At 44.2% G+C, this 26,503-nt stretch overlaps 1 protein-coding gene across 2 annotated transcripts; it reads right to left on the reverse strand.

Annotated features, from left to right (window-relative positions):
* Nucleotides 1-670: 670 nt before the first annotated feature.
* PARP9 (poly(ADP-ribose) polymerase family member 9) lies at nt 671-26,459 on the reverse strand. 2 transcript variants are annotated; one of them, XM_041002658.1, is made up of 11 exons: nt 26,314-26,459; nt 22,568-22,676; nt 21,377-21,410; nt 18,143-18,996; nt 15,403-15,621; nt 13,717-13,932; nt 11,518-11,572; nt 8,105-8,464; nt 6,000-6,130; nt 5,222-5,396; nt 671-1,742 (listed from the first exon to the last, which is right to left on the reverse strand). In XM_041002658.1, the coding sequence occupies exons 2-11, from the start codon at nt 22,649-22,651 to the stop codon at nt 1,363-1,365; spliced, it is 2,508 nt and encodes an 835-aa protein (XP_040858592.1). In that variant the 5' UTR covers nt 22,652-22,676; nt 26,314-26,459; the 3' UTR covers nt 671-1,362. The 2 variants fall into 2 exon arrangements, with proteins under 2 accessions (XP_040858592.1, XP_040858593.1); XM_041002659.1 differs by lacking the exon at nt 26,314-26,459 and adding an exon at nt 20,552-20,613 and having other exon boundaries at nt 22,568-22,616.
* Nucleotides 26,460-26,503: the final 44 nt, after the last annotated feature.

Raw genomic sequence — 26,503 nt, forward strand, 5'->3', positions numbered from 1 at the left:
AATTTCGGGCTGTAGGCAGTGGCTTAACTTGCTGTGCCACAGCTCCAGCCCAGCAGTGTGGATCTGACAGGGATACACAGTGAAATTACCCGACCCCAGCACTGAAGTCCAAGGCGGCCATGGTCACAGAGGATACAGTCTTCATGATACTCTGCTTCTGATGGGCTATGCCACCTCTGGTCCCAGCCTAACGCCATTCTCTCTCGGAGGCCTTTCCCACATTTAGCATTACTCCACGTCTTCAATGTTTTAAAGGCTCTGCTATTCTTTGATTACTTGTTAGCTGCCTTTTTTTTTTTTTTTTGAGGTATATTAGGAGGTTTATTCCAGCGGGGCAGGAAAAGGGGAAGGGGATGGCGGGGGGAGGGAGGCCAGAAGTTGGAGAGAAGGGAAGAGCAAAGAAGAGAGACAGAGCCACCGTTAGCTGCCTTTCTAATGACTCAGGCTAATGGTTTGTGAGGGCATGTGTCTTCTGCACCATCACCTCCCTAGCACCAAGAGAGTGGCTGAGGTAGATGTGGTGACCAATACATTTTTGGCAAACTAATAATTTGGTTTCATGGTGCTTGGGTGGCACTGCTTGAAATGGCTTAAACCAACCAGAATATCAACATTTTGATGTCCTTCTATTTCAAATGATTTTATCTCACACATAATTTTTCAGAGCCAGTTACTTGGACAAAGGTGATTTATTTGAATATATAAAAGACTTTATAAGATTCTCTGGAAGATCCAAAATCATCATGCTGTCCTCATATGTTATACTAGCATAGTTTAGAAAAGCAAAGGCTTGGAGTATAAACTAGAGAAGTCGCTTATGACATATAAATGTTTCTGATGTTATTATAGTAGGTGATAACTGCTATAGGAGCTGCAAAAAACAAGTGAGTAACAGTCATACGATTGTTTTAGTTGCTATCTTCCCACTAGGCCCCAAGAGATAGTGATGAAGATCCAGGCATAAGATGTTGGTAAGTGACCAGTTCCTTCAGAAAAAAAAAATCTATCCATTTAGACAACCCATTTAATATCTTCAAATCCCTGTGTGTTTTTTTTTTGTCCACTTCTTTAAATAATCAAATTAAATTGCATGAGTTTTTGTGCTGATTCATATCTCATGCTATTAGTACAGGAAGTAATTAACCTGCAAGCCTCTCAAAAGGCAACTATACCTGTCTATCTTGTTTTATTTTGACGATGCTATTATTTTAGAAAAGAGTTCTCATATAATCAGTCCCTTAAGGTTCCATCATAGGATATTTTCCATAAATCAAACCACTGTTTGAGTCATTGGTGGTCTTTGGTTAATTCTTTGCCTGAAAAAACAAGGTCTTTCCGATGCTTAAAATGATGATATGGAGATCAATCAACAGAGCTGCCACTTGCAGGTCTCCCCCAAGGCTGCTGGGACAAGAGCATCAATGGTCCCGATGAGGAATTCTGGTGCGGCACATAAGGCTGTGTGCAAGTCCACAAAAACAGGGGCATGGCCTGTGTTCCGCTAAAAATCACAAAGGTGTCAGGGTTGGCGACACTGTCAACCACGCTGTCATGACTGTCGATGTCTCCGGGACTCAGTGGTGGGGGGACGACATGACACTGCTTACCCTGGCAGAAGGAGCCTGTGAGTACTTCAGCTTCAAATATATAGATCAGTTTGTCTTTGGCAGGGGTATTCTTGGCTTTGTCTGCTAGGGTTCTGAGTTTTCTGGTGAAGTATATACCAGCTCCATATGTGGGATCTAATAAAAGAAAAATAAAGATGATTATGATCCTGTGAGTAACATGACCTGTTTGCCTGCTCGTAAATATTCTCACTTCAGTTCTCAAATAACCACTGCCACCTGATCTCAACTCTCTGCGTTTATAACAAAGTTGTTCCCTTGAGACAAGTTATCACTGATTTGATTAACATAATAACAGCTGCCGTTCACAATACCACTGCGGTTTATAGCCAAGTCAATGGTTTTCAAATGATTTTTACATTGATTGGCATCACTATTTCAAAGACGCAGTTTACGAAGATTCAGAGAGAATTCTCATCAACGTCATCAGCTAAGAAGCCAACAAAGGGAGCACCATGGAGGTTAGGTTGTGCTCCTCTTTTTTTAGTATATGTGCTGCCGAAGCGAGCACTAGGTTGTGCTCCTCTTACAATGCTGCCTGACTTGCAACACTATGAGCAGGAATATTGCTAGCAAGCCTGAGTGTGCCTTGAACACAACAATTGAGAAGAGAGAGCAGAATGAGTTCCAAACTCATGGATAGCACTGCAAGGAAAAACATATACCAGAAGAAGAACGCTGAATATGCATGTATCAATGTGTCACTGCCTAGGAAGATTGACTTTGGACTTGGAAGGCAAGGACGTTGGGGTCACTAGGGTACTGTTCTGTACTGTGGGGCAGAGAAAGGTCATCGGTACTCCCACAGCCTGACACAATACTCCACAACCTTCTCCACATGCTTTGGACCCAGGTTCATGTTCAACAGGAAAAATTTGACTCATTGGGCATTTGAGGGACTGTGGTACCCAGGAAGATGTGCTCTATTCCCACTAGAGGAAATGAGTCTGGCTTACTGCTTATGATCTTTTATTTATTTATTTATTTATTATCTTTCTGGGGAATTAAGAAGACTCAAAAAGCCAAAGCTCAAATCCTAAACCATGAGGTAACACAATACCTGTTCAATGTCCTTTAAAAAAAGCTTGTTTATTTAAAAAGTGAGTAAGGTCTTTCATCTACAGGTTCCCTTCCCAAATGGCCACAACATTTAGGTCTGGACTAGCATGAGGCCAGAGGCCAGGAACTCTACCTAGGTCTCCCACGTAAGTGTCAGGCGCCCAAGTAGTTGGCTCATCTTCTGTTGCTTTCCCAGGTACATTAGCAGAAAGCTGGATCAGAGACAGAGCAGCCTGGAGCAGAATCAGCCCTCCGATTCAGGATGCTGGAGTTGCAAGCAGCAGCTTGCACCACAGAATTTGTCCCATGATGCCCTTTCTAGCATCATTCTGAGATAAAAATTCAAAACTTTGCTTAGAAGATCAAATTCTCATTTACTCCTTCATTTCATTCCTTCCCCTTTCTTTGCACTTACATGGGGCATATTCAAACGTTGTTTAACACTCTAAAACAGCACTGAAATGTTGTTCTAAAAATGCCATATGAGCCTGGCGCAATGGCTCAGTGGCTAAATCCTTGCCTTGCATGCAACAGGATCCCATATGGGCGCTAGTTAGTATCCTGGATGCTCCACTTCCCTTCCAGCTCCCTGCCTGTGGCCTGACAAAGCAGAGTGTGGCCCAAAGCTATGGGACCCTGCATCCACCTGGGAGATTCAGAAGAAGCTCCTGGCTCCTGGCTTTGGATTGGCTCAGCTCTGACCATTTCAGCCACTTGAGAGAGTGAACCAGCAGATGGAAACACTTTGTCTGTATCTACGAATCTGCCTTTCCAATAAAAATAAGTAAATATTTTTTTTAAAGATTATTTTATTTTTTAAGATTTTTTTTTAGGGCCCGGCGCAGTGGCGCAGTGGTTAAGGTCCTCGCCTTGCACGCCAGGGATCCCATATGGGTACTGGTTCTATCCCAGCAGCACTGCTTCCCTTCCAGCTCCCTGACTGTGACCTGGGAAAGCAGTCGAGGATGGCCCAAAGCTTTGGGACCCTGCACCCGTGTGGGAGACCTGGAAGAAGTTCCTGGATCCTGGCTTCGGATTGGCATGGCATCGGCTGTTGCAGTCACTTGGGGAGTGAATCATCAGATGGAAGACCTTCCTCTCTGTCTCTCCTCCTCTCTGTATATCTGACTTTGTAATAACAATAAATAAATCTTTTTTTAAAAGAAGAATAGTGTAAGTCAAGCAAAAAGTCAGTTCAAAAAGCAAAAAGTAAGTTCAAGAGTGAATGAAATGAATCCCAAAAGGTTAGATACCACATGTTTGCCTTAATTTAACCAGTAATTTTATTTGTTTGTTGGTTTATTTGTTTTTGAACCTGTCATTGATACTGTCTCAACCCATGTGTTGTGAAAAATTGAACTTGCATTACTTTTAACATATTGTTTACTCAATACTATGTCAATTTCATAACATTGTAAATTGTTGCTGATGTTTTGTAGGGGCTTTTAACTGACCGGGACTTTACTCTGTTAGCTCTACCTTCAGACCAGAGAAGGTCTCCCCTAGAAACCGCTGAACTTATCTGGACAATAAGATGCTGGACTCTATGCTAGGTATATGCTTGCAATGAATGAATCCCAATTGAACTTCAACTGTGATTATGCAGCAAGGTGGAGGAATCCACCATGGGGGTAGGGTTGTGGGAGGGGTGGGGGGAATCCCAGTGCCTATAAAACTGTATCACATAATACAATGTTATTAACAATAAAAAAAAAAGAGTGAATGAAAGTTGCTGATTGTTAAGACTTTGCTAATGAAGGGACTGTTCTAACCAGCACTGACATGGTTGGGTTTAAAATGATGTCTTAGCAACTGTCAATGATCTTTTTTTTCCCCAGTTGTTGCCCATGCTCTCTGTAGGACAAACAAGAGATGATTTCTATACAGCAGCCAAGCCTCAGCCCAGGTTCCTCTCCATGATTGTTGCTGCAGTTCTCTGCCTCCTCTGGAGACATCTAAAGACAGACGTCACTGGTGACTGAAGATGGAAGGGGACAAAGCAGCAATGAAGTATGCAGTATTTTTGTGCAACTGAAAAGAATCATGGAAGCTGCACACTGAAGCCTCTTAGGCTGTTATTCCTGTCCCTTGTCAGATGACACTGAATTTCTGCACCAGTAGCGGTGAGAAATAAGGAAGAGGGGGCAGAAAGATGAACTCTCTTGGACTTAGGGAAATGTCTTTTTCATGAAAGGATGAGGATAGCTTGCTGGTGTTGACAGCCAGTGTACAGAGATAAGGAAGCAAAACAAGAAGAAGCCCCAAGGTGCTCTCTGCAGATAGGACACAGAAACGGCTGTGAGAAAAACAGGGACCCATGGTGACTGTTCCTGATGCAAAGCCCATCATCTACAAAAGAAGTGAAGGGCACAACTTTCACAATATGTTTTCCTAAGATACTTCACCTCTGAACCCCAGATGCAAATGATCTTTTCCTCATAGCCATGCATGCCTAGTCACTAGTGGCAGCCACCTACTGATGTCTGCCCACCAACTCCCACAGAGCAATGTCCTGATATTGAAGGGCCGACACTTACCACTGGGCACAGAATACATTCTGTGAAAGCCAACTCTGCAGATCAGGTCACAGAACTGCCTTGGGACTTGCTGAAACAACCTGTGGCTCACAGGATGCTTGTGCTTTCTCTCTTCCATCATTTTCTTCTTGTTTTGGAAGGCAGCCAGGAGAAGTGAATTATCAATCTTCTCCACCTAATACAAGGACAAGAAAGAGAGTTAAACTGGAGGACGGCCACCTACGTTGATTATCACACTACATCAAAAATAAAGGTGCATACCGCAAGGGATGTAGCAGTAGTTTGTTTCTCACCTGAAGTTGCCAAAGGATCTCTTTGCCCCTGATCCTATGCCAGGCTGACTTCCAGCCCTTCGAAACTCTCTACTTTTACTTTGATAAATTCACTGAAATTTATCAAGCAACCTCCAGATGTTTGGGACTTGTCTTGCAATGGTTAATGACACACACAAGGTATCTGACCTTTTTAAAGCTCCCAGTTTAGTGTGAGAGATAAAAGTAAATAATTGTAATGCCATGTGAAAAGCGCCTTTGATTCATCTACTCAAAGCTGAGCAGACAGCTGTTTAGCGGATCTCAATTTTATGCCCCTGTGTGTTAACAAGATTGAAACATTCTCATTCAAAATGTGCCCTGACTGCTTGCCTTCCATCCAGTCTCACTCCTAGGAACCCAGGTCAGTTAGCAGCTAAGGTAACGTTATCAACAGGTGAACTCTTAGCTTAGAACTAAGCTAATTAATAGCCAGATAAGTCCAATCACACCTTTCATGAGCGTACCTTTATCACCTGCAAACCACATTTTTGAAACTCTTTCTTTTGGTCTTCAGGTGAAGTCACCTTATATCTCTTAAATTTGATTTCTTCTTTATTTTCCTCCTGGATTGTTGGTTGTTGGCCAGTCCACTGTCCTAAGAAAAGAGTAACACAAAACTTTGTGTCCCTGCTCTATGAGACAGAAAGAGTTGATTAAGAAGGTGAATGAAAACAAGTTTACAAATGTGGAGGCAGAGATGAGCCAGCTTGAATTCCAGGCTGCCGGTGGTCCAGGACGATGCAAGGAGAGCATAACACTATGAGAAGTCTCAGGGGGACGTAAAGGGTAAACAGCTTGGATAATTTGGATCATGAAACTGAGAGGCTCTGACAAACAAATAAATAGATAAATACATGAATGACAGCCTTCTCCCACAAGCAAGGCTGCGATGATGAGACATAGTTGTATTACTTCTAGAAAATGCTAGCATTTCTAGCTAGGACACCAATCTGCAAAAGCAGACAGGGACAAAGGAAAACAGTACAACATTTACATAACACTTCAAAGTTTTCAAAGAGATTTCACACCTTGACCTTGAAAACTTGTAGCACCAACACTGAAATAATATACAAGGAAAATAATACATAATTAATATGTAGTAATAATTAAAAATACATAATTAAGAAATAATACATGAGCAAAATAAGTTCAGAGGAGTAATGTGCCCAGTTTTACACAGCTAGTGGGCACAGATCTAAGATGATAAACCTGGCTTTCACCAGGGCATTCTGTAATGAAACAAGACGACATACTTGGAACCTGAGTGGCTCATACACGACTCAACCAAGAGCAGAATTTGCTGAGTGGGAGTCCGGGTATCCTTCCCTTCTTCTCTCTTTCCTTTCCTGCTCTCTTTCTTCTTTAAACTTCAGAGGATGATCTGTTTCTGTCCAAGAGTGCTTCTAACTGAGCTAAATTCACAGCCCAATGAGGCACTCCCTGCCTCCTACCCTTTACCCCATCTCCCAAAGGGCTTGTTTTCTCCTAGGCTACTTCCAGGTGGTATACTAAGAACAGAAAACTGACCCAGGGCATTATCTAAATGAGTGGGCCCAGCCTGACCACAAAAAGAAAGCAGCAAATCCAGAGAAACTCCAGAGAGGATCAAGTTGCAGATCTGAAAAACAAGAGGGACAAAACTCCACAGTAGTGAAGCTCAAAAGCAGGAAACATCAAAGGAAGAAGCTTCAATAGCTCACACTTAAATGAACTTTAGAGTTTAATATTTACAAAGTTCTAACTAGGGTCCAAGCCCGTGACTGGACACTGAGAACCAAAGGGACATACCCTCCTGCTGTCAGAAGGAGGATGGAAGAGTGGCAAAGGGGACTGCTGTGATGCAGTGGGTTAACACTGCATCATAGACATCCCAGCAGGTTTTCATACCAGAGAGCCTGTTTCCATCCAGCTACCTGCTAATGCACCTGGGAAAACAGTGGAAGATGCTCCCTGTGCTTGGGTCCTGCCCTTCCATGTGGCGGGCCCAGATAGAGTTCCTGGCTACTGGCATCAGCCGGGCCTTTGAAGCCACTTGGGAAGTGAACCAGAGGATGGTAAATCTCTCTCTCTTTCTTTCTCTGTAACTCTTTTAAATAAAAATAAATAATTTTTTAAAATAATGCTGATGGTACAAATAGAGCCAGAGAAAAAAATACATAAAAATTTATGATGCAGGAGTTGGTAATATGGCCACTGCCTGCAACACTGGCAGCCCATATGAGCACAGGCTCAAGTTTCAGCTATACCACTTCCTCTCCAGCTCCCTAGGAATGTACCTGGGAAGACAAAGGAAGATGGCCCAAGTGCTTGGGCCCCTGACTGCAGCTTGGCCCAGCCTCTGGCCATTTGGAGAGTGAACCAACAGATGGAAGATTCTCCTTCTCTCCCTCCCCCACCTCTCTCTCTGTCTTTAAATAAAAATAAAATTAACTTTAAAGATTTGTGATCTAGTAGAGAAGCGGAAAGCTCTGCTTTCTCCTCTATTTCTTATCCACATGCATTCACCTACACTCATGTCCTAAAAAGAAACAGCAGAAGAGTTGGCTTTCCAATTCAGACAGTTACTCACCCGATAAGCTCCAAAGGGCTTGCTCCTTTTTTCTTGCCACTTCCTCCTGGACTTCACACAGCATGTGTTCAATGTTCATGATACCCTGAATGAGATCAGCCTGGGCTCCTTTAAGCTCCAAACATGCTCTTCCTGGATTGAGAATCTCACAGATGGAGACACCTGTGTTTTCTTGAAGTTGAGACAAAATGTCATATTCCTTCTTCCCAAAGTAAAAAATATGATTGTTCTCAATGATGTGGTGGTCCCACAGGGTCTTCATCTTCTGGATCCATGCCTGGGCTTCACACATCTGCTCATTGTTGCGTCCCATTAGATCCATAGTAGGATATTTTGCCTCAGGTCCTGTCCGCTTGGGCACTGCAATGAGGATCATCGGTAACCAAAGAAGTCCGGAAGGTTGTGAAATAGCGCACAACAAAACCCCATGGCCAGTGTTTATCCCAAGGAGGTCATTATCACTGTCAGCAGAAGAAGCTCTCATTAGGTACCTGTGCCTGAAAGCTGTGCTGAGTATCGGGGGAATCTGAATGTGAAGTTTACAAGCTCCCTGGAACAGAGCAAGTGGCCTGTGTAAAGGGTTAGCGTCCCTGTCTGGCTTCGGCTGCACTGTGTTGGTCACACATGCCCTGTACTCTCACCATGGGTGTTAATTATTACTGCCTGCTGAACAGGATTGCCCTGAACCTCTTGCTACTACCAGATTTGAAATCAATGTCTCCGAAAGCCATAGAACTTAAGGAGTGAAAATCATTTTTTAAAATTTGAAGATGAATTTCTGATTGCAAAATATAATACATGCTATTCTTAAGAGTGGGGGAATTATCCAAGTATACTGAAAGAAATATCTGCAATCCCACTACTCTGTAACTAACCTGTGTGTGACAGACCACTATGGCTCCTGTTAAAGGGTGGAGTTGGGGGTCCACCTCAACCCCCATAACAAGCCTTTGAAGCTTAGCTGCTGCTAGATATGGCATATCTCATTGGAGAGGAGAAGGGGCCCAATCCTAACCCCATCCCCAGGTAAACACCCCCCAAAAGGAAATATAAACGTAAATATATGCATAGAGATATTTTAAGAAGAAGAATATTTAACAAATTCGCATGACTCTGAGCCCAGATTGCACAAATAAAAGGACAAATTACTAACTGGAAGGGAATTCTTAGGTGAAGCAGTATTTAGAACACACAAATAATTCTCTTAAATCATTAAGAAAAAGAAACACAATGGCTACTTGGGCAAAAAACACAAAATTCATATAAAAGAACATACATATGTATCTATATATATGTGTGTGTATGCATATATGTGAGTACATATGTACATATATATGAAAAGGTGCCTATCTTCTGTGGTAATAAAAATGAGCAATCGTCCATCAGACTGACATGTCTGGTCATATCAAGTGTTGGGACAAATGCAAAGTAACTGGAACTTTCACATACTCCCAGTGGACAAAAAAGTGGAACCAGCCCTTTTGCACAACTTGTCTGATGTATACCTGTTGGTACCAGCACAAGGCAGAACCCATCCAATGTGTCTCAAAGACAGGATATTATGACAAAATAAAAACGAATAAACTTTGAATGGATGAGTCTCAGACAAACATATTTTGAGGGGGAAAAATAAGTTGAGCACTCCCTATGTTCTAGGCTTTGCTTCATGTGTATGATTTTATTCAGTCCACAGATTCCTATGAAATAGGGCCTACATACAGTCTGATTCATGCTTAGGTAACTTGGCCACAATTGTAGCAGTAGGTGGTGGTAGTCATGGAGCTAGCGGGTGTGGGAGTCTCACTCCCGTGCTCAAACGATGCTTCCTTTCAGTAGTAATCCTGGGACAGCAGTAGGAATCAGTGTCTTTCTTCTGATGTTGCAATTTGATATGAAAAAACACCAGACATGATGTAAAAGTAAGAGAGAGAGTGAGGCTTCCTTCACAGTAAAATAAAAACCCACAGATTGGGCAACTTAAGTGACTCAATGGGGGAGAGGGCCTCACTACTTAATGATAATGTATCCATATCCAACAATAATGTACCTGTCATTATTAGAAATACATACCTAAATACCTAAATACATAAAAATGTTCAGATCACTAAATACTAGTCTTCTAGCACCAAAAAAAAAAACATTTAATGTCGACTGTTTATTAGCTAAAGATTTCCAAAAGAAAACATATTTGCCTGCCCCCTAAAATTCAGCCATCATCTGAACTGACCATTAGTTGGTATTAATGTCAACTGTTTTCCTATGCAATGTAACTCCTTTACAGATGTTCTTAAGTATTACTGAAGTACAAGGTCACATCTGTCCCTATTATAGATTAATGACATATAGTTCATTTGGGGGAGTATTACGCTCCCCTAAAAACTCTCCTTGTGTCTAGCCACCTTATATCCCTTATGGATCTACAAATATGCATGCTGCTTGTTTTTTGATGAGGGTGTTCTTTACCTGGGGTGCATCCTCACCAGCATCATTAGCTCTGGTCCAGTGAAAATCTTGCCATCCCCTAAGCACAGCTTCAGCCTAAACTCGTACGTGAGCTATTCTCCATGCCTCTTCTTCCTCTGGACAACCTGGGGTGCCTGTCCATCCTCATTATTTACTCCATGGAACATTTTCTGTTTCATGCTTTGCAATTTACACAACATCTTTACAAGCTCCAGTAATGCTCCCAGTGGTCTGCTGCTCTTGTCGTCACACAGCTAGACAGACTCAGCACAGGGACTCAATTCCCCCTTCCCCATGTCTAGCACTGCCAGGCCACTGAACTTTTGCTCTTCAGTACTCAAACTCCAAAGAAACAGTTACTAGACCTCTCCCACCCTCAACAACCTGGAGTGCTGGCTCAGTGTTCTCACATCTGGTTCAACAGCAAAACAGAGTACAAAGCAATCAAAACAAGACCTGCTCGGAACAGATCCAGAGTGGATCTGAATCAATCTGTGGCCTACACAAATTCACATGTTTGTGTGTGCATGCAGGCACTTGTGTGACTAACATTTCCATCACAATGCAAGTGCTGACTCAGATTTGAGTAGCACTGGGATAGCTGATTTGTTGGGTTTAACCAAGATGTGCTTTCTCTAATTACTAATGAGTAACTCGAGTTAGATGGTCTAGAACAGAAACAGTGATCAGCTTGGGAGCTTTTTGAAGAACTTTTCAGCATCCATTTGTGAATGAACTACGCACACTGTGGATTACCCATTGGGGCTGAACCTCCCTTTGTTTGTATTGTGAAATTGAGCTGAGTAAAGATAGAATCACAATGGGGAATAGAGCGGGGTCAGGAGCACAGTGACACACATTGAACGTAATCCTCCGCTCCATCAGTTCAGGTAACAGAGACCGGACATGCCTAGCATGGGACACTCACTGTCCACGAATTGCTTACTCACCCTGGTAACCGAGTCCCAACAGCTTGCCCGTCTCTCTCATTTCAGTTGTGAAAGCCTACAGTAAGCAAAACAGAGCAGGCAAGCATAAACAGGGTTAAAGCCACTGTTGTCACAAGCTCTCCTGGCATACAACATCTCTGGCCTCGTCCACTCTCAGTCACCATCCTTGCTGTCCCAAATATAACAATGGGCATTAGGAAAATCCTAGGGAGTAACAGGGGCCACACCACCATCTATTACAGCATAAAGAGAAAATGAGCTTAGGAGAAGTATAAAGAAAATGTAACCATTCATTCATTCAGTAGACATTAATGTCCAGCTTATTACAGACATTATGAACTACAACTGTGGCTATGTCAATGAATCATGGATCAGGGATTGTAGTATAAGAGGTTAGATAGCACCTGTGATGCAGGCATCCCATTTGAGTACTGGTTAGAATCCTGGCTGCCCAACTTCTGATCTAACTTCCTGCTAATGCATCTAGGAAAGCAGCAGAGATGGCCCAAAGGCTTGGGCACCTTCTACCTACTTGCAGACGCAAAATGGGATACCAAGTTCCTGGCTTCATCTTGGCCCAGCACTAATCATTGTGGTCATATGGAAAATAAACCAGAAGGTGGAATATCTCTGTCTGTGTCTCTCTCTCACTCTTTGTATTACTGCCTTTAAAATAATTCTTTAAAAAAAGTAAAACAGGGCCCTGCATGGTGCCTTAGCATATATCGGGATCCCATTTGGTTGTCAGTTCTAATCCTGGCAGCCCTGCTTCCCATCTAGCTCCCTGCTTGTGGTCTGGGAAAGCAGTCAAGGAAGGCCCAAGGCCTTGGGATCCTGCACCCGCATGGGAGGCACGGAATAAGCTCCTGGCTCCTAGCTTCAGATCAGCTCAGCTCTGGCTATTGTGGCTACTTGGGGTGTAAACCATTGGAAGGAAGATCTTCCTCTCTGTCTCTCCTCCTCTCTGTATATCTGACTTTCCATTCAAAAAATAAAATAAATATTAAGAAAAAGTAGAACAAGTGACTGAGTAAAGTGAGTAAAGTAGCCGCCTGTGATGCTAGCCTCTCATGAGTCGCACTTCTTTTTTTTTTTAAGATTTATTTATTTTTATTGTAAAGTCAGATATACAGAGGAGAGGAGAGACAGAGAGAGAGATTTTCCCTCCAGTGATTCATTCCCCAAGTGGCCACAATGGCCAGAGCTGAAGCAATCTGAAGCCAGGAGCCTACTCTAGGTCTCCCACGCAGATGCTGGGTCCCAAGGCCTTGGGACATCCTCAACTTGTTTCCCAGGCCACAAGCAGGGAGCTGAATGGGAAGCAGGGCCACAGGGACACAAACCAGTGCCCACAGGGGATTCTGAATGCATGCAAAAGCAAGCACTTTAGCCACTAGGCTAATGCTCTGGGCCCATGAGTCTTACTTGTAATCTAACTCCCTTCTAATGTCCTGAGAAGGCAGTGGAGGATATCTCCAATGCTTGGGGACCTGTAACCATGTGGAAGACCTGAATGAAACTCTTGGCTCCTGGCTTTATCTTACCCAGAAACAAGTCTATTGATGTGGAAGTGAGAGGAGGCTGGGGATATGCAAGTGAAGCTGCACAGACAAGGACAGAAAAAGATAGGGAAGTGAAGAGCAGAAGGACCCCACCGGAAATAAGATTACTTGCTTTAAGGAACAGTGGGAAGCAAGAGTCAAGAAAGAAAAAATGAAAACTAGACTGTGAGCTAAATATGGCTTCTACAATGAGATTGGAAATTAACTTTTACCAAGTTTGAATATCACCATGGAGCCCCACACAATGGCTCAATTGTCTGATCTTCTCTTGGCAAGTGCATAGATCCCATATGGGATTTGTGGGTTTATGTCCTGGCTGCTCCACTTCTCATCCAGCTCCCTACTTATGGCCTGGGAAAGCAGTGGGGAATGGCTTCAGATTGGTTCAGCTCAAGCTACTGTGGTTACTTGGGGAGTGAACCAGCAGACGAAGGATCTTTCTGTCTCCCTTCTCTGTAAATCTTCATTTCCAATAAAAGAAATTGTAAAAAACAAAAAAAAAAAAAAAAGAGAGAGAGAGAGAGTGAGAGAGAATCACCATGCTTTATAGCACCTAGCCCTGTGTTTTAGACTGGAAATGAGAGAAGGATGTTATATGAATGAATGAACTGTAGGACAAGTATAAGATATTCCTTACCTTATATGTATCCAGTTCGCCTGGAAAAATGACAAACTTTACAGTTAACTGTCTTTTCAATTTGTCTTTGGCAAATTTTACAACTTCATCAAACATAATCTTAGCCACTGCAGCCTTGTCCATAGAAAACTTTCTGTTTTCAAGCACAGGAAAGGAAATGGAAGTTACGCTTAGCTCAAGGCATTTTTCCAAACAGGTTTTCATTGCTTGCTTCACCTTTAGGAGAAACATAAATTTAAGATCAACATCTGCATCAAAAATAAGATTTCACTTACCCCTTGATCCACATTTTGCCAAGTGTCACTCGCTGTCAGGCTCACATCCACGCCTCTTATGAGGCCAGAAAAGATGTATGCTGCAGGGAACCTACTACAGAAAGAAGCGTAGGCGATGAAAATGGAAAGCTTTGGCTGAGAAACTGAAGCGACTGAGTGGTTCTGCTACCTTACCGAGCTCGGCCTGTTTTCTTAAGTCAGAGCCAACCATCGTTTTATCTCCATGCACCTGCCATTTCCAGATCAACACAAAGAACTCTTGGATAGGTAATTGCAGAGATAGTAACTACATTTAGACAGCACACTGACTGAATGTCATTGAGTCCTATCATGTAATTTCTATTGGAGAAGCATTCTTGTTGTGGGCAGATTTTTTTTCTTCAACATCAAGTTGAATTACTGATGCAGTAAAGGTACCTACAGAAGGACCTTAGAAAACTGCCAATCTGGTTGTAGAGTCCTCTTTAGCCAAGAAATGTTGATGAAAACAGGTCTACAAAGACAGGAAATGGATTAAGCTCACTCTCCCAGCCCCTCAGCCACGTTTGAGTGTGTCTGTCTTCCACGCCTGTATTCTGTGAGCCTCAGATGAATTGGCAGGAGAGCTCATCTCCACCGCAGGCAGAGATCACAGGTGACAGACTTGATGGAAACAATGCTGGGAGGAAAACTCCAGCTCCTCCTAGAATGTAATGCATGGAGAAAAATATAGAGCGGCTCCTATATTTTAAAGTAGGTTCCCCAGATCTGTTTAAGTAAAGGTCTACAAGGTAGGGCCACTGGGCAAACTGGTGTGCAGATGGAGGAGATTTCTGGTCTTTGAGAGCCCATTTGCAATATACCCACTTAAACTAGGTATAGCTTAAGCAAACATTCTAAATTAAATTTCTTAAGGGTAACTTGTGGCACGTATACTTGTTCAGTAGTTCAGGTATTCATGGCTATGCTAAAAAAACTGATGACTCTACCTTTTAAGAGTGTTTCATGAAAATAATGAAATGATGGAAAATTTGAAAAGACTAGTTCTACATATGTATGGAGCTATAATGTGTGGAGGCAGTGGGTTAGCCTGGTGGTGAAGACAGCCATGTCCCGCGATGGAGTACCTGGGTCTGACAGCTGTCCCCAGCTCCTAACTCCAGCCTCCAACACACACCATGAAAAGTAGCAGGTCAGGAATCAAGGGTTTGGACTACTGCCTCCCCCTGGAAGACCTGCATTGAGTTCCTAGCTCTTGGTTGAGGGTTGGCCCAGTTCCAATCACTGTGGCATTTGGGGAGTAAACCAATGAATGGGAGCTTTCTCCCTGTGCCCAAAAGATAGATGGAGGATAGACGATAGATAGATGTCAACTTTTTAAGGTAAGTTTGTACAAGGAGTTACATAAAGAGAAATTTATCTTTGAGCTTACCTGATCTCCAAATTTGTTTTGATTCCAGAGTACATGGAATACGTATTGACAAAACAATTTAAATCCTTTTGTGACCACTACTGCCTGGGACTTCTTACGCCATTTAATCTCTTCGTTAAATTCTAATTGCATTTCATCTCCTGCCTTTTGCAGAATTGCTTTTGAGACTGTTCCACATGTAAGATTAGATAGGCTTACAGAATTAACAATTATATCTGTCTGAAAAGGGAAAAAAGGTCAAGACTCATTGTTAAATTTCTTCTTCTGAAATGACTCACCTAAATTTTAATTTCCTTGAAGGGATTTAAAAATACTTTCTGAAGAAGCTAAGTCCACCAAAAACCCCATGAATGTTGCATTTAGAAACTCATATTTTAGATGACTGATCATTTGGTTGCCATAAAGCTTTGTTCCATTCAGAAATCATGTGAATATGGGGCAAGCATGCTGGAACACTGGATTAAGTTGCCTTCCACAATGCCAGCATTCCATATGAGTACTGGGTCACAGCTGGCCTGCTCCCTGCTAATGCACCAGGCAAGGCAGCTGACTGTTGGGGCCAAGCTAGGAGTGAACCAGCAAATGGAAGACTTTCTTTCTCCAACTCTGCCTTTCATAAATACAGAAATCTTCAAAAAAGAAATAGTGGAAACATACAGATGATCATTTCATTGCAAATATCTGTTAACCTTTTACTGGAGTACATGTTTTGCGTCTCTACATTTTGAGCAGCCTGGGATTTTGTCTCCACAAGCTTTATCCATAAATGGGGTCATACTCTGCCTCGCTGGCAGCACTTCTTGGGGTGGCTTTTGGTTTTAAATCGAAAGATCAAATTTCTCAAAAATTCTACTTTCTAATTATTTTATTATTTTATTTTATTAACGTAAGCAATATAAGGTAGAAAAATCAAAGTCCAAATGATGCACAAAAGGTGTCAGCGCAAAACAGGCTTGGCCCTCAGCAAGGTCCCCAGAGTTCCTCATTCACTCAGCCATCCTACAAACATTCACTTTCTCCAGCTTTTCATCTCTCTTCCAAAAGAAGCTCTACACCAGCAAGAGATAGTTTTGAAACAATATCTTCTTTTCAGGCTTGAAGTCGTGTCAAAAGGGGTCTCATCCTTCCTTCCCACCCATGCCTGAATCCCTTTGCTACTTCCCACTTCCTCAGTCCAGTTTCTTGGGCTCCCTTTGGGGACAACTCAGATATATCTCATAGATGTGGATGCATCACTCCCAAAATGAAGTCAGAATCTGCAATGTGGGGGCCCTGGCACCCTTTTAAGATGTTAAGGTTCTTATATTGTTGGCAATAAACAAATTTGATAATAATCTCAGTTAAGTGGGTACCATTCAACTAGGAAGTATTCACTTTTAATTTCAAATGATGTATTCACAACTTCTCAAAGAAATAGTTCATTTTAGGGGGTTTCCTCATTTCCTTCTGCTTCATTGTCTTGGAGGCAATTTATAGTGTGCTTACTGATGATCAAGTCTATATTTGACTGTCATCACAGAAGACTCTTAATTCTCACATCACTGACCCACTCTTCTTCTATATATATATATATATATATTCTTATTCTTATTCTCTCCCTCCCTTCTCTACCCTTCCTCCTCCTCTCCTCCTCTCTCCCTCTACTCCTGTCTGCTTTCCTCTTTACCTCCTTCTCTCTCCCTCTTTTTCCTTCCCCCCTCCTCTCTCTGCTTTCCTGTCCTTCTCCCCTCTTCCTCTCCATCCTCCTCCTCTCTCCATTGCAGTCCCTGATCCATGCTGCCCCCTGCACTAACTCAATATTAATTTGCTGAACATTTAGATGTCTTCCCTAACCAGACTGCTGGGACTGCTGGGCTGAGCAAGCTGTGATCTTCATCCCTCCCTAGATGCTGTCTGCCCCACAGGAGAATTGCATGGACCCCCCCAGATTTGTGGATTCACTGTCACCCTGGCCTGCCTCTCCCTCCCCAGGGGCCAACAACCCTCAGCAACCCTCAGCTAAGACGTAAGATGCTTCTTGTATTCTCTGGCCCAGAGCTAAGCATACATAACATGACTTCAAACCCCACAGCTCCTGACTCCCGCCAAGCCAGTTTTTTTTCCTGTCATTTCCTCTGTCTCTCATTCTAACAACCAGGAAAGATTTTCCTACAGCCACTTTATATCTATCATAACTTGAAATCAGATGCAAAACTCCCATCTTCTGAAACCTTCCGCTGGCCCACTACTCCACTCTGCCCCTGTCACACAAGCACCTACTCTTAATTGTTATTTGTGGTGATTCAGAAGCATCAAGATGGTTTGTCTCTCCCGTGAGATTTTTTTTTTTTCAAATAAAGAGTTGCTTTAACATAAAAAGATAGAGACTTTAAGTTCCAAAGGATCAAAGTTTGTTCTAGTTCCCCACGGTGCCCAAGCAAAATCATGACTCTAATAAATATAAGTATCTCTCAAGTGCCAAGTCTAACCAATTTGTATGTATGGAGTCTGGCTCTAAGACGTGAGTGCTATTATTATCTTTATTTTACAGATGAGGAAATTGGAGTTAAAAAGACAAAGTGAGCTGTTTTGGGTCACCCAATTAATGAATTACAAAACTGGCTCTGAAGTCCACAGTCTTAGCCCCAGCAAAATGCTACGGCATAGTGCTGCATGGCATAGCCCTCTAAAGCACGTATTGAGTAACTGACAAGTGAAAGATCCTCTTGGGAAGCACCAGAGAACAGAAACAAAGACTTACCATCTCCTCTTCTATGCCCTTCTGGACAATCTCAAGAGTCAGGTACTGGTAAATCTGGAGTCTCGTGTCCGAAGGAGGAGGCATTCCTTCTGTCCCAGAGCACCACAGCTCATTCTCCCCCAGGATGTTTTCTGCAGCACATTTAAAGGCAGCAACAGTAGGATCCTCATTGCTCACCAAGTGAATTTCTTTCAGGTTACAGTCCGGTTGATTGTTTTGGAAATAAAAATTGATAGTGTTTACAATAGTACGTACACACAATTCCAGAGGGAACTGGAAAATCCCAGAGCTCAGGGCTGGAATTGCCACCGTCTCAAATTTTGGGTTTCTAATGCTGACATAATCTAGAATATTCATAATGGCCATCTTCAGCCTTTTAATGCAACCCTGTGCATCCTTGTTGGTCCACCGAGGCCCAACGGCATGGATGATCAGTTGGCAGGGTAGGTTCCCTGAACCAGTGATGGCTATCTCTCCAACTGGTACTTTACCATATGCAGCAACAAATCTGAAGCTCTGATCTTGAATTTCAGGGCCACCAGCTTTCACCAAGGCCATAGCCAGGCCTCCCCCATGCTGAAGATCTTCATTGGCTGCATTTACCACAGCGTCCACGGCGTGGGTGGTGAGGTCATCTTTCCAGACTGATAACTCGAGCTGTGAGGTGAGCCTTTTCCGGAAGACCTGTGGGGAGCTGTTGTTAACTTCCACAGCTGGCGAGACCAGGGTGGAGATGCAGCCAAACTTATTCCGCAGGACTTCACACAGCTGACTCTCATTCTTTTTAAAAATTTTGAAAACCTTGTGATGAATGGGAATTCGCCAACAAGAGTTTTCTCCAAAAGTACCAATCTCTGGAAAAAGAGGGAAGACCAAATAACAACAACAACAAGCACAACAAGCACAACAAAATGAGCAAGGATTCTTTTGAAAAGGATGCAATCTACGTCACTCCAGAACAATTTCTTATGTATAAAAGAGTTGAACTTCTTTTCATCTGTTCTTTGATTCTCTCTATTTTTTTTAAGATTTATTTATCTTTAATTGACAGGCAGAATATTTATTTATTTATTTTTGTGAGAGAAAGAATGAGATGGAGAGAGAGAGGTCTTCCATCTGCTGGCTCATTCCCCATTTGGCCAAAACAGATGTTTCATCTTGATCTCCCACATGGGTGTGGGTCCCAAGGATCTGAGTCATCCTCTGCTGTATTCCCAGCCCACAATCAAGGAGCTGGATGGGAAGTGGAGAAGCTGGAACACAAACCAGCACCCATATTGGATCCCGGTATTGCAAGGTTAAGAATTATTCTTCTGTGTCATTGCAACAGCCCCCTTTTCTCTTTTTTAAGATTTATTTTACATATTTGAAAAGCAAAGAAAGAGGAGGGAGAGACAAAGAGAGGTCTTCTACGCACTGGTTCACTCCTCCAAATGGCTACAACAGCCAAGGATGGGCAGGTCAAAGCAAGGAGCCAAGAGCTTCATCTAGGTCCCACACATGGGTGGCAGAAACCAGGGGACTTGGGCCATCTTCTGCTGCCTTCCTGGTTGCATTAGTAGGGAGCCTGACAGGAAGTGGAGCAGCTCGGACTTGAACTGGCATCCAGAAAGATATGGCATCGCAAGAAGTGGCTTAACCCAGTGTACCACCTCCAGAAACTTACTGAAGCAGGCTCAGACAGGAAGTATCACTAGCTCCCCCTTCAGTTTGGCAATGAAATAGGAAAAGGGGGAATCTATAGTCTCCTGCCTTAGCCTATCACAAGTCATCTCAGCTTTCAAGCTACAGCCATGCTGTTCTCAGGGCAGCCTCTAGCAACGGCTGGGCAAGGCCATTTATGTCCAACACGGGACACCTCTTAACAGGCCACCTCAGGTCAGTAAGGACCAGTCAGGGCTTATAGTCAGATGCATCCACTTGCCCCAGCCGGCTTCCTCTCTCCTCTCACAGTGAACCTATTGCAGGCCTAACAAACATCTCTCCGGCTCCTGCTGCCTCAACAGCTCAATCTGCCACACTGTATTCCATGCACCCTGAAATATCCTTGCTAGATGACTCTGAGAAGGAGAAATTATGCCTATGAAACTGTGGCACAAGAACTAGCACCATAAAATAGCAAGTTAGCCTCTGCTTGTGATCCTTTATGGGTGCTGGTTCAAGTCCTGGTTCTGCACTTCTGATCTAACTCCCGGAATAGGCCTGGAAAGTACTGGAGAATGGCTCAAGTGCTTGGGCCCCTACATCCATGTAGGGGACCCAGAAAAAGCTTCTGGCTTCCACCTGGCTGTTGAGACCATCTGGATAGTAAAGCAATAGATAGGAGATCTCTCTCTCTCTTTCTGTGTAGATATGTCTTTCAAATGAAAATAAACAATAAATCATAAAATATAAAAATCCATGACACACCATCAGTTGATAGGCGGTGGTCTTCTCTCAGAGATTTGAAAATGGAAAACATAATATGCATTCTACAAAAGACGAAATGTGGTAATTACTTATCGTTAACTTCATCTCCCATTTTTAATATGAATCACTTAGAAAGACCTCTTTGTAGCCTCCATTACCAAAAGAGATCATAAGCAAGGAGTTGATAATCTCACATAGAGTCAGCATTGTGGCAAGGTAGATTAAGACACTGCCTGAGATGCCTACATCCCTTATCAGAGAACCAGTTCAAGTCCCAGCTACTCCGCTGCAGATCCAGCTCCTTGCTAATGTGCCTAGAAAAGGGCACAAGATGACACAAGTATGTGGAACCCTACCATCCACCACGGAGACCAGAATGGAATTCCTGCCTCCTGGCTTCAACCTGGCCCCACCCTAGCCACTGAAGCCCTTTGCGGAGTAAACTAGTGGTAGTAGTTCTGTCTCAATATCTCTTTGCATTACATTACCTTTCAAATAAATGAATCTGAAAGGAAGGAGGAAAGGTCTCAAAACGATGGCTGTTTGTGCCACTTGGCCCGTAGAGCCCCTGTAGAGCAAGGGGAGAGTTTGTCTTGCTCTCAGAGAGTATCACATCTCATGGGCAAAGATCTCTGGGGGCCAGATGGCATGCACCACCAAGAGAGAGCCCCTGTGAAAGTGTGTGCTGGGGTCTCCACTAGAACCTGCACCCCCATGCACCTGAGTGATGCTCAGGAAGACGGACTCCTGGTGTGTTCCCCTTGTTCCCCCAAGGGCAGAGCAGAGCAAAGACTCTGGAATAGAGTGAGAATGAGGGACTCCTACCTGATGGTGGGTGGTAAGCAGCTGCCCCAGTGTCCTGTGCAAATGAGAAAGCAGGGGACAAAGTGAGGCTGAATGATGAGTACTGATGACTAACAGTTAACACGGTGAAATAAAAACCAAGCAACAGAAACGCTGCACAAAACTCTCTGAGTCTGGGAGGGAGGGGACACATGGATTTTTTTCAATCAGAGTGCCTGTAATACCTAAAATACCAAAGGTTCCAGCAAACATTGGCCCTATTCTACTCCTCTAGGGGGCAACAGTTTCTAAGACACTGCTGGGGGTATAGGCACATCCCATTTCAGAGGCTCTGGTCCCAGTGCCTCTGCTTCCTGTCCTGCTCCCTGCTGACATGCATGGTGGGGAAGGCAGGAGGGAGGTGCACAGCAGGCAGTTCCTGCCAGTCATGCTGTAGGCACAGGTAGAATTGGGCTCCTGATTGGGCCTGGCCCAGCACAGGCTATAGTGAGCATCTGGGGACTGAACCAGCAGATGAAAAATTCCTACTCCACCCTGTCTCTTTCCATTTCAAATGAATATAAATAAATGAGAAGGCTTTTTTTTTTTTATCATGAATTTGGAAAGACACATATTAACTAAGGCACACATATTGGAAAGGACTTCATTATGAGTTACAAATAGGAGAGACTGCAGTAACTGTACTGATCAGTGTCTTCGTTTGCATTCCCTGAGAAGCCAACCCCAAAATATCAAGGGTTCAATAAACACAGACCCTAAGGGGCAACACACTCATACTTGTGGGCTTCCCAGGACAGAAGCAGTGTGGACACATGGGCCCACTGCTCTGCTCCACCAGGCACGATCCACTCCCCAGGGCCTACTTCACACCACATGGCCGAACACAGTGTTTTCGAGCTCAGCCAGGGAGGTGTTTTCAGGTTTCCTTGTGTTAATTTCTCCTCTATCATCCCCCTTATTCCATCCCAGAAAAAGAGTCAAAATGATCCTACGGTGACATTTAAAAACATCCTCAGGTTGGCTCTGTCCATTGGCTTGGCACAGTCTCAACATTTGTTTCCCATTCGGTACAAGGGAAAAACTTGCTGGGCTCATAAAGCCAAGATGAGGATACCGAGTGTAATGGAAGCCCGGACTTCCTGCTGGTACAGGAAATAGTACCACTGATGTGCTGCCCAGCGTTCATGAAGTACTCACAGTTCTGCTTCCTACCTTGAAAGAGGCCATCCTCCAGGCCCCCAATGGGGGAAGGCTCTTTAAATGTCCTCCCTCTGCTTTGCAGCCTGAGGCACTCATTGTTCTCAGAGATGGTGACCCAGCTCTAGGAATGAATGCAAAAGATGTGGTAAGTATGTACTAGAATCTTAGGGAATGTGGCAAGAGAGCACTGTGGGAGAACTAGTCATGATGTCTGATCTCACAGGTGAAGTTGGACACATTGGGGTCTGGCATGGTGGTGAGGTGGGCTATGTCATCACCTGTGACACCAGCATCCCTCTGGGTGCCAGTTCAAATCCCAGCTGCTCCACTTCCAATCTAGCTGCCTGCTAATGAGTCTGGGAAGACAGCAGATTTTAAAGATTTATTTATTTTTATTGGAAAGTCAGATATACAGAGAGGAGGAGAGACAGAGTGGAAGATCTCTGTCCAATGATTCACTCCCCAAGTGAGTGCAATGGCTGGTGCTGTGCCGATCTGAAGCCAGGAGCCAGGAACTTCTTCCAGGTCTCCCACAAGGGTGCAGGGTCCCAAGGCTTTGGGCCGTCCTCAACTGCTTTCCCCAGGCCACAAGCAGAGAGCTGGTTGGGAAGTGGAGCTGCCGGGATTATTATTTTTTTTCATTTTAGCTGCTGGGAGTAGATCTGGCGCCCATATGGGATCCTGGTGCGTTCAAGGCGAGGACTTTAGCCACTAGGCCACCATGTCAGGCCCAAGAAGCACATTTAAAAAAGCTGTACACATGGCTGTGTTATTGTTGCTCTTCTCCACTATTCTTTCCAGGACAGCCTCCAAGTGACCACAGTGCAGTTCAGAGAAGAGAAAGGACTGTACGCTGTAGATAAACGTTAGCCTGCCAAGAGCCACTTGGATATTCATAATGTCATGCAAAGCTACACAAGATTGTAAATTTAAAAAAATAGTCTGTTCTACATACATTGAATTTGAGTCCCATCAGTAAATGTCTTGGCAGAGGCAGACCAGATGATTTCACAGACGTTATATGGTCCCACATGTTACAATTTCCTCAACCCCACAAGAAGAAGGGGAGACCATGGACAAGCCTTGTAAGAGGGAGGAGGTGTTAACATAGCAGGAAGGAAAGCCAAGGGAGGGTGCGGTGGCACTTTGGGTTAAGCAGAAGCTGGTGATGCCCGCATCCTATGTAGGAGAGCCAGTTCAAGTTCCAGGCACCCTTTTTCTCAACCAGTTTCCTGCAAATGCACCTGGAGGCAGAGGAAGATGGTTCAAGGACTCAGGACTCTGCCACCTACGTGGGAGTCCTTGATGATGTTCTTGATTCCTGGCGTTGCCCAGGCCAGCCATGGCTGTTGGAGCCATTTGGGGAGTGAACCAATGGATAGAAGACCTCTCTGTATACATGTGTGTGTCTCCTTTTCTGTCACACACGGCACCTGCTCCATCACTCTACATTAAGAGAACTAAATAAAACATCCTAACCAAGAAAGGAGCAGCAGCAGCAGACAGTGAAGATTGCATTGAAAACAAGTGAAGATTCCTGGAGTGATTGAAGAAAGAGAACTGTATTTGTGTCTGCAAGAGGTCTGTACTGCTGAATTTTTGATAAATACCTTTAGTCTAATTATGTAGGGCAACATTTGGATTAAAAACAGAAAGTGGGAATATTAGGTTTTAATAATTTTCTAACTAAATTTCTAATTAGAGATTCTGAAGTTTTGGGATGGTATCTTGGCACAATATGTTAACTAAAACCTGTAACACCAGCATTCATATAAGCATCAGTTTGAGTTCCAGCTGTTTCACTGCCAATCAAGGACCCTGTTAATGTGCCTGGGAAAGCAGTGGAAGATGACCCACATACTTGGGCACCTGCTACCCGTGTGGGAGACAGATGGAGTTCCTCCCCATTGCCTTTAGGTGGCCCCCAGTCTAGGTGGTTGCAACCACTAGGAAGTTAATCAGATCCACTTCCCTGCTAATGGACTTGGAAAAGCAGTGGAGCATGACACAAGTGCTTATCCCATACACACCCCCACATGGGATGCCTGGAGCAAGCGGCACTGGCCCAGCCTTTGCAGCCATTTGGGGAGTGAGTCAGTGGATGGAGGCTCTCTTTCTCTCTCTCTCTCTCTCTCTAATTCTACCATTCTGCCTTTATAGACATCAAATCCATCCTATTTCTTTATAAGAGTTTGTTTCTTTTTTTTAAGAGTTCATAGGGTTTTCAGGCTCCGTACACATCCCTGCATGGGTAACACCCCCTGGACAGCCCATTTCTGGATGCAGGAAGAGGCTTATGGAAAAGGAACTGAGTACGGAGCAATGAAGAAAGAGAGCATCACTGTCAGATCCTGTACGTTAACCACTTGCGCCACCACGCCGGGCCCTCAATAACTCTTGTTTTGCTCAATGTCTGTGTCTGCTTGGAAATTCTTCTGTGAGAGGCAAGAGTCAAGATTGCTTTCATGCAGCATCAGTGCCAGCACTAGGCTACACAGGATGGCAAAGACAGTGGGACAAAGGGTATGTAAAATATCTCGTTTGTGCTGGAATTTTTAGTTAAATAACACATTGCAATTAATTTACTTGTTCTTCACACTCCTTAAAATACGCTGCTAAGAATTTTAGATAATGTGTGTGGCTCCCATTTTCTCTCTGTTGGCAAGCGTTGATATAAGCTATCCCCACTAATTCCTTTTTTGTGTACCTTTGAACCTCCAAGACTTCAAGGGGCCTCTTCCGTGTACCCAACCATTGCGAACCCACAGCCTAGGAACTCCCATTGACCCTTCTTATATAAATTTATTTATTTATTTATTTATTTATTTTGAAAGAGAGAGACAGAGAGGGAAACCTTCCATCCCTGGTTTCACTCTCCAAATGGCCACAGGTCAGGAACCTGGAACCTGGCCAGGTCTGCCAAGTGGGTGCAAGTGTCCAAACACTTGAGTCACCTTCACCTCTTTGCCCAGGTGCTTCAGCAGAGAGCTGCATGCCAAGCAGAGCAGCCAGGATCCTCCTCCAGCAATCAGGCCTGGACCCTGGGGCCATTCTCTCAGCATCAATGGCTGGCTGGGCTGAGCAGGGCTGAGAGTTGGCAGGGTAGGGATTGTGGGGGAATGGGGCTGGCAAGATTCTTCCAAGAACTTGAACTTCCCTTCAGGAAAGCAAAAATGAAACTTTGTGTATTGTTTGTGGAGCAGGATGCGCCCTTGTTCCTCAGCTGCCCGGGTGTGGGCTAGCATGAGCACTTGTACAGGCCCAAGCCTCCAGGCCCTGCCGTCTCTCAGTCCCTGCTCCTCCTGCCTGCAGGTGTCTGAGCCCTTCCAGAAAGCTACTCCCAGAGCCCACAAGAGGGCAGCAGGGGGACTGCCTCCTTCTCCCATTGGGCAACACTCCCCTGAACACTGCCACAACCAGGGTCCCTGCCCCATGCTTAACCTCTTCCCGCCCCAGCTCCACACTTTTAATGAGGTTCTGCTGGAAACTTCCTCTCTGAGACCTTAAAGAGAGGGTGCCCAGCTGGGTTCTCGGGTCTTCCTCCATGGGCGACCCTCCAGGGCAGGAAGGGACCTCTGCTAGCTTCTCTCCCTGTGGGGCAGTCCCTGTGGCAAGCCGTAACAGCACTTCTGAAGAGCTGAGGAAGTACGGAGCAAAACGCATGGAAATAAACTCCACTCTGCTAGTTCCAGTTGAATTCACAAGGCGGCTTACATATTCACAGCAAGCAATCGTCCTAACAATTTCAGAGAACTTACCTTCTCTGTGTCCCCTCGCCCACTGAGGCCTGGCCCGGGACCCAGGTTCCACCTACGCCGCCGCCGAGCCCTAAAGCAGCCCGCGAAGGAGCCAGGCGTCACTCAACTGGCCCAAGGTTGCGGCACCAGCACCAACGGCTGGGAGAGCCTAGAGGAAGGTCCTGCTGAGAACGGGGAGGGACCTCCGGGG

The sequence above is a fragment of the Ochotona curzoniae genome, unplaced genomic scaffold (genome assembly GCF_017591425.1).
Source record: "Ochotona curzoniae isolate NIBS_2020 unplaced genomic scaffold, NIBS_Ocur_1.0 scaffold_2587, whole genome shotgun sequence".
In the NCBI taxonomy this organism is placed as follows: Eukaryota; Metazoa; Chordata; class Mammalia; order Lagomorpha; family Ochotonidae; genus Ochotona; species Ochotona curzoniae.

Coding starts and splice junctions, on each gene's coding strand:
- PARP9 (XM_041002658.1), bottom strand. CDS start 22,651: ATGAGTGCCTCAGGCTGCAAAGCAGAGGGAGGACATTTAAAGAGCCTT. Junction 15,622..18,142: donor AGGGCATAGAAGAGGAGATG/GTAAGTCTTTGT, acceptor TTCCCTTTTCAG/ACAGATATAATTGTTAATTC. Junction 13,933..15,402: donor AAAACAAATTTGGAGATCAG/GTAAGCTCAAAG, acceptor TTTCTCCTAAAG/GTGAAGCAAGCAATGAAAAC.